Below are 13,826 nucleotides of genomic sequence, written 5' to 3' on the forward strand. Positions count from 1 at the left end.
CCAATATAAACTTCTGACATGTCACTATGAAATGTCAGAAGTTTGTCGAACGTTTAGCTACACTTTAACCAATTCCCGCCACATCCAATTATCGTTTTTTACTCCCCACCTTCTAATAGTCATATAATGTACTTGATAACTTATAAAAAAATTAAATAAAAAATACAATAAAACCTCCTCCACGGTTTTGATTTTGCACGCACACCATGTGGTAAAAATTACATGATAACTCTATTCTGCAGGTCAGTAAGATTACAAGCATACCATATTTTCTATATTTTACTACTTCTACAAAATAAAAACACAAAAAAAATATATATAGTTTTGTCTCGCCATATTCGGAGACTCAAAACGTTATTTTTCCATTGATGGGAAGGCTTGTTTTGTGAATGGTGATCTGTAGATTTTATTAGTACCATTTTGGAGTACAAAATATGTACTTTTTGATCACATTTAATTTTTTGGGAGAAGGGAGGTGACTAAATAACAGCAATTCTGTCGTTTTTTTAGGGTGTTTACCGTGAGCAATAAACAACTGATCCTGGCCGACGGCATGAGAGAGAGGGCTTAGATGCCATGGTTGCTATTAATTGCGGCATCTATGTGGTTAACCCCTTAAAGAACAGGCCAATTTGAATTTTTAATTTTAATTTTTTTCCTCCCCGCCTTCCAAAAGGCCATAACTTTTCTATTTCTTCGTCCACACAGCCGTATGAGGGCTTGTTTTGTGCGGGATATGTTGTATTTTTCATGGCACCATTTATTGCACCGCATAATGTACTGGGAATCTGAAACAAAAATATTTGTGGGGTGAAATGGGCAAAGAACAGATTACACCATTTGGGGGGGGGGGGTGTGTTTGTTTTTACGGCGTCCATCAGGCGGTAAAAACTACACATTCATCTTATTCTACAGGTTGATACGATTACGGCAATACCAAATTTATATGTTTTCTTTTATGTTTTATCACTTTTAAAAAAATAAAACTATTTGCTAAAAAAAATAAAATGTTTTAGGCCGCAATATTCTGAGAGCCGTAAGTTTTTCCATCAATTTAGCGATGTGAGGGCTTAAATTTTGCAAGGCGAGCTGTCGTTTTCACCGATACCATGTTGGGGTACATGTGACTTTTAGTTCCCTTTTTATTCTTTTTTTTTGGGAGAGCTAAAGTGACCAAAAAACAGCAATTTGCATGTTTTATATATTTTTTTTATGTCGTTCACCAAGCGGGTTAAATAAGAATGCATCGTGATAGTTCTGACTTTTAAGGATGTGGCGATACCAGTTATGTTACTTTTATTTATTTTTTAACATTGCTTTAGGGAGAAAAAAAAAAAATGGGAAAGGGTTTTTTCTTTGAACTTTTAATATTTTTTTTGTGGAAAATTATAAAAATATTTAACTTGAAGCAGCGATCGTTGGATTGCTTGCATGATATACTGCAATACGAACGCATTGCAGTATATCGTGATCCTGACAGTCTCCTTTGAAACCCTGCCAGGGCTTCAATGGAGTACAAAGATGGCAGACCTGGGGGGTCTTTATTAGGCCCTCAGGCTGCCATAACAACCACTGTAAATGCCGCGGGGGCACGATGGCATATTTGAGGGGGTGTCCCCCTGATTCTAACAACTTAAATGTCAGAGTCGCGATTGACTGCGGCATTTAAGGTGTTAAACGGGTGGAATCAAAGCGATCTTTGATTCCGCCCGTTGCAGTGGGGTGTCGGCTGTGTAACACAGCCGTCACCCGCTGTGTATGGAGCGAGATCAGCCCATGAGCCTGCTCCATACTTCCCCCTTGGCGGCTGCCGTGTACCAGGTCGTTGAGGGGTTAAAGGGTTCTTTCAGCCCATAAAAATTCTCAGGATAGGCCATCAATAGCTGATCACTCGGGGTCTGACTCCCGGGACGCCCGCCGATCAGCTGTTTTAAAGGGGGTGCAGCGCTCAGTACTTACTCTTCCTGAATTGTCGACACACAAGTAGTTGCGATTCACAGTATTGCAGCCTTCTCCCATTGAAGTAAATAGGGGAAGGCTGTAATACCTGTGAATCACAGCTACATGTGTGTTGGTGATTTACAGTGAGCAAGTAGAAATGAAGGGTAAGCAGCGCTCCTACGAGTGCTGCACCCCTTCAAAACAGCTGATCGGCGGTGGTCCCGAGAGTTGGATGGTCCATCCTGACTTAATTTAAACACAATACCTTTGCACTACACCGAACCTTAATGCCATGCATCAAAAAACATGGAGAAAAAAAATGATTTAATAGAAGAAACAAACTTAAAAAAAGACAAAAAACCCCCTTACAACAAGGTGATAAACAGGAATAGATCAAGCCGATTCTACATCAATACACACCACCTGTGCTCATGCAGTAAACTGGGCGACTCAGATGGTCTTCACAAGAGCATGGGTAGTCACCTACTGGCTGTGGCATCTGTTCCTAGGCAGCCGCTTAAAACATTTGTTTTGAAGGTATACATATTTCAGGTTTCATTGAAACAACAGACATGGCTCAAAACATAAGTGGTTTTAACTGCCTGCAGCACTCGCTTGGGAAAATCTAAAGGATGCAAAAAATTCAGCAATCTCCAAAAAATCTCAAATTCAGACCATGATAAATAAATTGGTGACGGGATCCATGTGGCAAAAATGTAAGTGTTTATAAACACAGCCTCAAAACAACCCTTGCAACATTTCAGCTCACGCAGGAGTCTGTCAAGCATGTCATGACCGACAGACTCCTGCGTGAGTCGAAACCGTGCATGTATTTTTTTTTGGGGGGGGGGGGGATGTGTGAATATACACATGGATGGCTGCAAAATGTCTCAATGGGATTTTGGTAGAAAGATTTTTTGATCAAAATGACCTTATTTTTTAAAATATCAAGCAATATTAAAATATTCATTGGCTTCTCTATCTATTCCCATTTATTTTCTGTAAACACCAGAGCAAATATTTTTTATACCAGACTCGTCTGGGCTGCTCTCCCATTTTCTGAAAATTGTCAAACAAGCAGCAAACGGCAAGAGTCAAAACGAGAAATATTTGTATACAGTATAACAAGTTTAGCGATGTCAGAATATTTACAAGCGAGCACGCTTCTCTTAGGATACCATTGAATTACAGGGGACATAAATGAAATGGTCAACATTTTCGCCTTACAACTTGGACCAATAAGAGACTCACCCAGAAGAGTCTGTAGCAATGCAATGGCATCATCTGAGCGTGGAAAAGGAGATAAGCTGCTGTCAGACACCACTGGCATAACCCCCAGGGTAACAAAGATACGGGCATATTGAAATGCAATATGGCTGGTCCATTGGACTACACCGTTTATTAGCGGACATTTATCTAATGTATATGGACAATTTCAGTGCAGTTTTGACCTAAGAGCCAGCAACATTCCCCACCCACTTCCACCAGTAGCCAAAGCAGCCATCCCCCCAGTTCACAGTAGCCCCCCCTTCTAATGATTTGAAGCCGTAGCCATTAGACTTTCCACAGCCCACACCACCCTTTCCCAGTTGTCACATCAATGCCTTTCTATAGAATTTTCCAACGCCCCATGTACCGCCCATATGTGCCCTCTTGCAGACAGGCAGCTACATAAGGGTAGCCTGTTGCCAGCTGCTATAGGTAGCCTCCTACATCGGACTTTGCCATCAGAGACCGAAGCAGAAGGAGCACACAACAACCACTGTGGTTTCAACTTGCGCGCCAGCAGCAGTCTGTGACCACATCTGCAAATATAAATGTAGCTTGAGGCACAAAAATAATCTACATATATTGTATACTATGAATCATTTTCCAATGGACTACCTAAGGGTGGCATAAAATCAGCATACTGCTATTGTGCCATCATACAGAATATGACCACAACGTAGCTCAAAAGTCACATGTAGTAAGTGAGACTCTTTTATGGGTCTCCTGGTTTCTCAACTCCTAGACTTCTGGCACCATACCAAATTTTACTTAACTGGGAGAAGAACGCAACTAAATAATGTGTGATAAACTATAATAGAAACTTACCCTGAGCCACTGTTTATCTGTAAGTGCATCGCTGTAATCTACGTCCCTACGATGGCGTGACCCTCTACCAAATATTTTCTCGTCTTCATCGTCACAAGTAAGTCGTTCAACTTCAGCATCATCTTTAACGATCCAGGAGGGAAGATCATCCTCTTCCATCAAACGTGGCTTACGGTTTGGATTTCGGGCATCCTCTCTGCGCCGATCTAGGTCCATTCGCTAGGGAGCACATATCAATAGTTTGAAATGTTTCAAAAGAAAATCTACAATTTACTAAGAGTTATAAACAAACACATTTACACTTCCTTCTTATATAAACGTAAGGGAACAAGCTTTCTAATATATCAAAGTTTATACTTTACACAATATCCCTGAAAAGACCATACTTCCTGATAAAAGGGCACATTAAAATACCAATTCCGATTTCTCAAAATCGCAGTCGTGGAATCTGACCCACATATTTCAATTTGTAGTCTGATGTTACTATACTTTTTATATGTTCAGAACAAAATTCTTGCCCTTGGAGTTCAATGGCTGCTTCTCTACCTGTAAAGCCTGTCTGGGATACTAAAAGCATTGAATATCAGGTGTCCTACACAAACAAAGGACTGGCCATGTGATTACTAAGAAAGTTGACTAAAATATCGGTTCACTAGATGCCGACTCCATTTTACAGAATTTTGTGTGAAAAGCAAGGGTATGTGGGTCTGACCATGATCAACCAGTATATGGTTCTTAGGCTCTGTTTATATTGCACTTGAAGCATACAGTATGTTTGGAGTGCATGTTGGAAGTGTGCCACTGAGTGTATGCAACTGTATGACTATACAGCTGCATACGTCTGCCATTGACTTCCAATGTAAGAAAAGCATCAATGTATATCGCACTCTATACAGGATTTTTTTTTTTTACAGGATCCAGTTGTATTGAGAAAAAAACAAACAGTTGAGGAGCAATTGCTGGAAATTAAAAAAAAAAAAAAAACACTTCAAGCAAATGCTCGGAAATTGGGGAACACAAGTGATGTGTAAGGCCTGTAAATCCCTTCTCTACGTCATCAGAGAAGGCCCACCTTTCCCCAGAGCACCCCCCAAACTTCTACAGCAGTCCTCCTTCGCACAGTGATTTTCACAATGGGCCCCTCTCCGTAGTTGTCACAGAAGCCCCCTCCCACAGTAGTATATACAGCAGCCCTCTTCCCCACTAGCAGTACCACTCCCCACAGTACCAGTCAAACATAATGAAGACATTACCAAACAAGGTTTTAAATCTACTACCACATATGCTTAAAAAATATCTAAACATTTTGTCCCGAATATCCTATTATGTTTGCTTTCCCTAGAATATCATAAAACATTTGAAAATGTAACAAGCACAGATGTATAAACATTCATGCATAATGTATTTCAAGTGGAAATTTAATAGATTCACACAAATCAGCATTCACTTAAAATTACAACAGAACGTGAATTTGAATTGTGCTGAACAGAAATGAAGACGCACAATGATAAGAAGGTCATTCAATCCCTTACCAGTCTACTGGCAGCTATTTCTACCCAGTGATGTGAGGTATCATGCAGGCCTCAAGCTGCAGCATTCACAAGTAACATTACAACGTAATGCACAATTAGTAGGACCGCAATACTGACCAGCTTTCATGAAGCATACAGGTAACCATATTCTCCATAACAAGTCATGTTTAATCACTTATGCCTAAGGCTTAGAAAAGTCAAGGTTTCTAAAATAACGATCGTCATAAAACGTAAAAGGAAAAGGAAAAAAAAAATAAAAAAATATATTTGATGAAATGTTACGATTCCATCACATTCCCTTCTTTAACCCCTTCAGGACTGCGCCTGTTTTGGCCTTGGGGACGAAGCCGATTTTTTCAAATCGGACATGTGTTACCTTATGTAGTAATAACTTGGGAATGCTTTTACCTATCCAAGTGATTCAGAGATTGTTTTCTCATGACATACTGTGATGTATATTAGTAAAAAAAATTGGTCGATAAATTTAATATTTATGAGTGAAAAACACCAAAATTTTGAAAACATTTGCAAAAATTTGCATTTTTCTAAAGTTAAATGTATCTGCTTGTAAGACAGACAGTAATACCACACAAAATTGTTATTATTTCATATATCCCATATGTGTACTTTATATTTGCATCGTTTTTTGAACATTCTTTTATTTTTCTAGGACGTTACAAGGCTTAGAACTTTAGCAGCAATTTCTCATATTTTCAAGAAAATTCCAAAAGCCCATTTTTTCAGTGACCAGTTCAGGTCTGAAGCAGCTTTGAGGGCCTTATATATAAGAAATATCCAAAGCAGAAAATTACCACAGCACTGAACCACAAGTGGGTGCACACCTCAATAGGACCGGATCCGCGGTCCCCAATATCAGATAGAAAGAATAGACGAGGAGACAGCACTTCCAACATATGTCAGCTTTTTAATCACCCGTGCAACGTTTCAGTCCAACAGGACCTTTCTCAAGCATGCTTGAGAAAGGTCCTGTTGGACTGAAAAGTTGCACAGGTGATTAAAAAGCTGACATATGTTGGAAGTGCTGTCTCCTCGTCTATTCTGTCTATCTTATATATTAGAAAAACACCATAAAACACCCCATTTTCAAAACTGCACCCTTTAAAGCAGGGGTTTCAAGCACGCGGCCCACGGGCCACATGCGGCCCCTGAGGTTGTCATCAGCAGCCCGCGGGACACAGAGCCGCTAGTATCGGCTCTGCTCCGGTACTCTGTGAAATCCCTGACATCGCTGTCCATATAGGGACAGTTTTGTCAGGGTCTTCCCCAGAGCAGAGTCCCGGTCAGAGCGCTAGCATAGGCTCTGCTCCGGGACTCTGTGGAATCCCCTGACATCGCTGTCCATGAATGGACACGCGATGTCTGGTGCTTCCCCAGAGCCGGAGTCCTGGGCAGAGCGCTAGCATAGGCTCTGCTCCGGTACTCTCTGGAAATCCGTGACATTGCTGTCCATATATGGACAGTTTTGTCAGGGTCTTCCCCAGAGCGGAGTCTCGGGCAGAACGCTAGCATAGGCTCTGCTCTGGGACTCTGTGGAATACCCTGACATCGCTGTCCACATATGGACAGCGATGTCTAGGGCTTCCCCAGAGCTGGACAGTGATGTCAGGAGTAGCGCTCTGCCCGGGATTCCAGCTCTGGGGTTGCCCCTGACATCCATGTCCATATATTAACAGTGATGTCAGGAGAGGAGCTGGAATCCCAGGCAGAGTGCTAGAAGCGGCTCTGCTCCAGGATCCAGCTCTGGGCAAGCCCCTGACATCACTGTCCAAATATGGACACTGGGGAAGCAACGGACATCAGAGTTCCGGAGCAGAGCCTATACTAGTGCTCCGTTCTGGGGTTACCCCTGACATCACATTCCGGTCCAGGAGGATCCCCTGACATCACTGTGTATGAACAGTGACATTAGCGGCTCCTCCAGTAGAGGAATTCCTGGCCAAAGCATCGGCAACACTCTGGCTGGGGATTCCACTCCTAGAGGGAGCCCCAATGGAGCAATCTACTGGGGGTGTCTGTGGCACTATCCACAAGGGGTGTGTGTGGCAGCATCTACAGAGGGCACTGTGGCAGCATCTACAGAGGGCACTGTGGCAGCATCTACAGAGGGCACTGTGGCAGCATCTACAGAGGGCACTGTGGCAGCATCTACAGAGGGCACTGTGGCAGCATCTACAGAGGGCACTGTGGCAGCATCTACAGAGGGCACTGTGGCAGCATCTACAGAGGGCACTGTGGCAGCATCTACAGAGGGCACTGTGGCAGCATCTAAAAAGCGTCTGCCTAATTTTGACATTTGTGTCTGCGCCAACTGAGCTGCCGGATTGCATTTAGCGACACGTAAACTAAGGCTGGGTTCACACGACCTATTTTCAGACGTAAACGAGGCGTATTATGCCTCGTTTTAAGTCTGAAAATACGGCTCCAATACGTCGGCAAACATCTGCCCATTCATTTGAATGGGTTTGCCGACGTACTGTGCCGACTACCTGTCATTTACGCGTCGTCGTTTGACAGCTGTCAAACAACGACGCGTAAAATGACTGCCTCGTCAAAGAAGTGCAGGACACTTCTTTGAAACGTAATTTGAGCCGTTTTTCATTGAATTCAATGAAGAACAGCTCAAGATTACAGGCGTCAATGACGCCTTGCAAAATGCGAAGAGGAGCATTTACGTCTGAAACGACGGAGCTGTTTTCTCCTGAAAACAGTCTGTCTTTTCAGACGTAAAAGCTAGTTATCGTGTGCACATACCCGAAAACTGGATTGTTGAAATAAGCACGTGGAGAAATCTTGCGCTATTTATATAGTAATGTAGTATTGTTATAGTAGCTCAAATAACTAATTAATTAACAATAATTTTGTAATGTATCAAATTTGAAAGTAATGCGGCCCGTCAACTTCACATTTTTTTCTATATGCGGCCCACTTACCCAGCCGAGTTTGAGACCCCTGCTTTAAAGTATACAAAACAGCATTCAGAAAGTGTTTTATCCCCATAGGCGTTTCTCACGAATTAATGCAAAGTACGAAATCTCGTTTACCTCCGTAATCTCGCGAGATTTCGTATCCGTTGCTGGAATCTCACAGAAAAGATTCAGAAGTGTCAGGATTCTGAATACACATGACGTCCAGGCTGGATGGTTATGTGTATTCATTATCAGGACACTGGATTAACGTTAATCAAGCAGAATCGCTGTGTATGTGGCTGCAGATCATGTTCTAGTAAGAACGCGATTCTGCTGTCTAAATGAATGGAGAGGAGTGCATGATGCTGATTGGTCAGCGTCATACACTCCTCTGTACAACGCCCACTTGGTCGAAAGTAAAAATACGCCCACTTGGGCATTAAGAAACTCATTAGCATAAACCATAATCGCTCCTAACGTTGTGAAAATAGATCGTTTTTTTAAATAAAAAGCATTACTGTCACCTACATTATAGCGCCCATCTCCTTATGTAGGAGATAGGGCACTTATAATGTGGTGACAGAGCCTCTTTAAGGAATCTATCTAGGGGTATAAGTGAGCATTTGGACCCCACAGGTCTTTTGCAGAATTTATTAGAATTAGGCTGTGAAAATGAATATCAACATTATTTCCACTAAATGTTGATTTTTTTAATTTTTACAAAGAATAAAAGGAGGAAAAAGCACCTCAACATTTGTAAAGCAATTTTTCCCGAGTACGGCTATACCCCACATGCGGTCAAAAATGTTTTTTTTAAATTAGAAATTAATTAACCCTTTCTGGACTGATCCATTTTTTGCGTTTTTATTTTCGTTGTTTACTCCCCGCTTTACAAGAGCCATAACGTTATTATTTCTCCGTCAATAGAGTGGTGTGAGGACTGATTCCTTGCGGGACCTACTGTAGTTTTTATTGGTACCATTTTTGGAGCACTTTTTAGTAAAAAAAATTTCTTTAGAGCGAAGGTGACCAAAAAAAAACAGTGATTTTGGCGGTTTATGTTCTTTATTATTTACGGCGTTCACCGTGCGAGTTAAATAATGGTATATTGTAATAGTTCTGACTTTTACGGACGCAGCCATAATAATTGTGTATTTTTTACATCGCTTTAGTGAAAAAATTGGGAAAAGGGTTTTCTTTTGGACTCTAAATATTTATTACATTTTTTTCTTCACGAATAAAATTTACTTTTATTTTACTCATTTTATTAGTCCCCCTAGGGGACTCGAACCAGCGATCATTATATCGCCGACAATACGCTGCAATACTATTAAAAAAAAAAAAAACACCGAAAAAGGCCATACTTACAAATGGACACAAGCCAGGTCAGAAACGCACAGCCTTTTTCGGTGTTTTTGTATATATGTCCCCTTGTTTTTATCTGTTTTGTCAATACAAATGTATTGCAGTATATTGTCATTTTTTACAGGCTCCTGTAACAGCGCGATCGCTGTTCCTGTCTGTTAGTCCCGGGTGTCAGCTGTAATACACAGCTGACACCCGCAACGTATGGCACGGGCTCAGCGCGTGAGCCCGCTCCATACATCCCCCTTGCACACCACGACATGCTGTTAATGTGGTGCGGAGTGAAAATTACAATTTTCCACTGATATGCCATTTGAGTGCACAATATGTTGTGCTTAGTTTGTGCCACTGAAGACAAATACCTCATAAAATATTAATCGGGTTCTCCCGGGTACGGCGATGCCATATCTGTGGACGTAAATGGCTGTTTGGGCATGCTTTAGGGCTCATAAGAGAGGGAGTGCCATTTGGCTTTTGGAGCGCAGATTTAGCTTGGTAGTTGTTCTGTTTTGCTTTTTGCTGGTATTTCAGTTTATAATGTGGGGTATATGTAAGCTGTGAGGGGTACATCAGGGTATAATAATGGGGTAAATAAATAATAATTCATAGATATGTGGCCAGTGTCGCACTGATAAATGGCGCCCGATCTTATCCGCTTTTGGACTGCTCTCCGGCCACTGAGAGTGCGGCAACAGCAGAGCTACACGGTTTCTATAACTTCCATAGAAAGGAACAGGAATTACAGAAACAGTATAACACAGCGAGCTACTTTTTTTAAAAAAAAAATTCAATACTCGGTACACGGTTTCTGTAACTCTCATTCACTTTTATGCGAGTTATGGAAATCGCGTAGCTCAGCAAAGCTGAGCGGTTTTCGTACTTCCAACCACCTTGTAACTCAGTGGCCAGGGACCAGCAACAGAAGGTAATACGGGAGTCATGGGGCCTTCGTTCTAAAGATCGTTCTGGGTCCCAGAGATAGGACCCGCATCTATCGACCTTTGATACGCCACAAAATGTCTGAGATTGGAATACAACTTAAAAAAATTGCTAGATTTCTCAATGGTAGCAGTGTCTATATAAGGAGTTATAAGGGTAGTTTGTATAGTTTGGACAGTGACAATTTTCATCATTTAGCCTCTGTACACTACCACAAGCAATATAGATATAGCTTTAATTTGAGGGGCTTAACAAAAATCTTGCATTAACCTCTTAGAAATTACAGCCAATTATTAAAATAGTCCCTCCATTTTTACAGGCTGAAAAGCAATTGGACAAACTAACAAAGTTATAAATAGAAGGATTATTATTAATACTTATATGCAAATCCTTTGCCGTCAATGACTGGCAATAAGAATATATGATTTGCGCAGATCACAAGATCGTACATAAGGGTTCAGAAGCTTAGTAAAGTTGCTCTTTAAGTTGATGTTGCACTTGGAGGACCTCTTTTAGGGAACAGAGAAAATCTACTGGTGGTGTAATAACGTAATGGTACCAGATAGAGAAAAGCCATGAGTTTCATATACTCGCAAACATCCACAATAAACCAGAATGTAGGTAAAAATCAACCGATAAACGCCAAGGTCCAGCACAAGGATACAGATTCGGTCTTTAGATGGATATTTCGTCTTAACGAATAATAGAGATCCTTCAAGTGCAACTTGTCTTTAACATCAACTGAAGGAGCAACTTTACTAAGCTTCTGACGCCTTACGCACGATCTTGTGATCTCAACTAATCGTGAGCTTCACAAATCATATATTCTTATTGACTGCCTATTTTCAAGCATAGACTTGCTTCACTTGATTTTGCAGCACTATTTTTTTTGAAGGTTTTATTTTCCTGGCTTTTTGAGCGAATATTCTGCTGAATTTGTTGTTGGGAGACATGTCGCATGTGCAAAGCTTTCTGAATATTTTGACTCCACAGGTGTTTTATAGATTTTATTGGAATTTGGCCATGAAAATATAAATCTGCATTTTTCCAATAATATGTAATTTTAGCTCAACATTTTTAATTTTTACAAGGAACACAGGAGAAAAGACACCCCAAAATTTGTCACGCAGTTTCTCCCGAGTAAGGCAATGCCCCATATGTGATCCTATTTGGACACGCAGCAAGGCTCTCAAGGGAAGGAGCACCATTTGGTTTTTGGAGTGGAAATTTGACAAGATTCGTTTTTTGGACACCATGTTGCATTGAGCTAAGGTACCAGTACAGTGGAAACCCCCCAAAAAATTACCCCATTTTCGAAACTACATCCCTCAAGGAATTAATCTAGAATTGTAGTGAGCATTTTGACCCTGCAAGTGTTTTGCATAAATTACATCAGGGTATATGTAAACTGTGCAGACTACATCAGGGTTTATGTAAGCTGGGCGGAGTACATCAGGGTACATGTAAGCTGGGCGGAGTACATCAGGGTACATGTAAGCTGTGCGGAGTACATCAGGGTATATGTAAGCTGTGCGGAGTACATCAGGGTATATGTAAGCTGTGCGGAGTACATCAGGGTATATGTAAGCTGTGCGGAGTACATCAGTGTATATGTAAGCTGGGCGGAGTACATCAGGGTACATGTAAGCTGTGCGGAGTACATCAGGGTATATGTAAGCTGTGCGGAGTACATCAGGGTATATGTAAGCTGTGCGGAGTACATCAGGGTATATGTAAGCTGTGCGGAGTACATCAGGGTATATGTAAGCTGTGCGGAGTACATCAGGGTATATGTAAGCTGTGCGGAGTACATCAGGGTATATGTAAGCTGTGCGGAGTACATCAGGGTATATGTAAGCTGTGCGGAGTACATCAGGGTATATGTAAACTGGGCGGAGTACATCAGGGTATATGTAAATTGTGTGGAGTACATCAGGGTATATGTAAGTTGTGTGGAGTACATCAGTGTATATGTAAGCTGTGAGGAGTACACCAGGGTATATGTAAGCTGGGCGGAGTACATCGGGGTATATGTAAGCTGTGCGGAGTACATCAGGGTATATGTAAGCTGTGCGGAGTACATCAGGGTATATGTAAATTGTGTGGAGTACATCAGGGTTTATGTAAACTGGGTGGAGTACATCAGGGTATATGTAAGTTGTGTGGAGTACATCAGTGTATATGTAAGTTGTGTGGAGTACATCAGTGTATATGTAAGCTGGGTGGAGTACATCAGGGTATATGTAAGCTGGGCGGAGTACATCAGGGTATATGTAAACTGGGCGGAGTACATCAGGGTATATGTAAGCTGTGCGGAGTACATCAGGGTATATGTAAGCTGTGCGGAGTACATCAGGGTATATGTAAGCTGTGCGGAGTACATCAGGGTATATGTAAATTGTGTGGAGTACATCAGGGTTTATGTAAACTGGGCGGAGTACATCAGGGTATATGTAAGTTGTGTGGAGTACATCAGTGTATATGTAAGCTGGGTGGAGTACATCAGGGTATATGTAAGCTGGGCGGAGTACATCAGGGTATATGTAAACTGGGCGGAGTACATCAGGGTATATGTAAGCTGTGCGGAGTACATCAGGGTATATGTAAGCTGTGCGGAGTACATCAGGGTATATGTAAGCTGGGCGGAGTATATCAGGGTATATGTAAGCTGTGCGGAGTACATCAGGGTATATGTAAGCTGTGCGGAGTACATCAGGGCATAAACGGATTATGTAATAATGGGGTGAATGAATAATAAAATGAAAAATCCATGGATTGGTGTGGTATGCTTTTAACCAAACCTTTATGCATAGGCCGGATTTTTCCAGTGGAGATGACATTTTGGGGCCGATATGCTTGGGCCCTCCCCGGTTCCCAAATATTAGGGCCTTGATAATTGCCTCTTAAAACTGAAAGAACGTTCCAAACTGACCTGCACATCGTGATAGCAAGTAAGCGTTATACAATACCATCTGTACGATGTCCACGGCCAGCTTTATGTACCATGGGACACGGCTATGTGGTAAAT

The 13,826-nt window shown here is 41.6% G+C and overlaps 1 protein-coding gene across 8 annotated transcripts in view; it reads right to left on the minus strand.

Moving 5' to 3' along the window:
- SMARCA2 (SWI/SNF related BAF chromatin remodeling complex subunit ATPase 2) overlaps positions 1-13,826 on the minus strand; it is a 274,747-nt gene that overhangs the window by 49,578 nt on the left and 211,343 nt on the right. For all 8 annotated transcript variants that reach the window (XM_075827669.1, XM_075827687.1, XM_075827678.1 and 5 more), the window contains one exon: positions 4,036-4,254. In XM_075827669.1, coding sequence (XP_075683784.1) covers positions 4,036-4,254 — 219 coding nt within the window. The remainder of the gene's footprint in view (positions 1-4,035; positions 4,255-13,826) is intronic.

This window comes from Rhinoderma darwinii, chromosome 1 (assembly GCF_050947455.1).
Source record: "Rhinoderma darwinii isolate aRhiDar2 chromosome 1, aRhiDar2.hap1, whole genome shotgun sequence".
In the NCBI taxonomy this organism is placed as follows: Eukaryota; Metazoa; Chordata; class Amphibia; order Anura; family Rhinodermatidae; genus Rhinoderma; species Rhinoderma darwinii.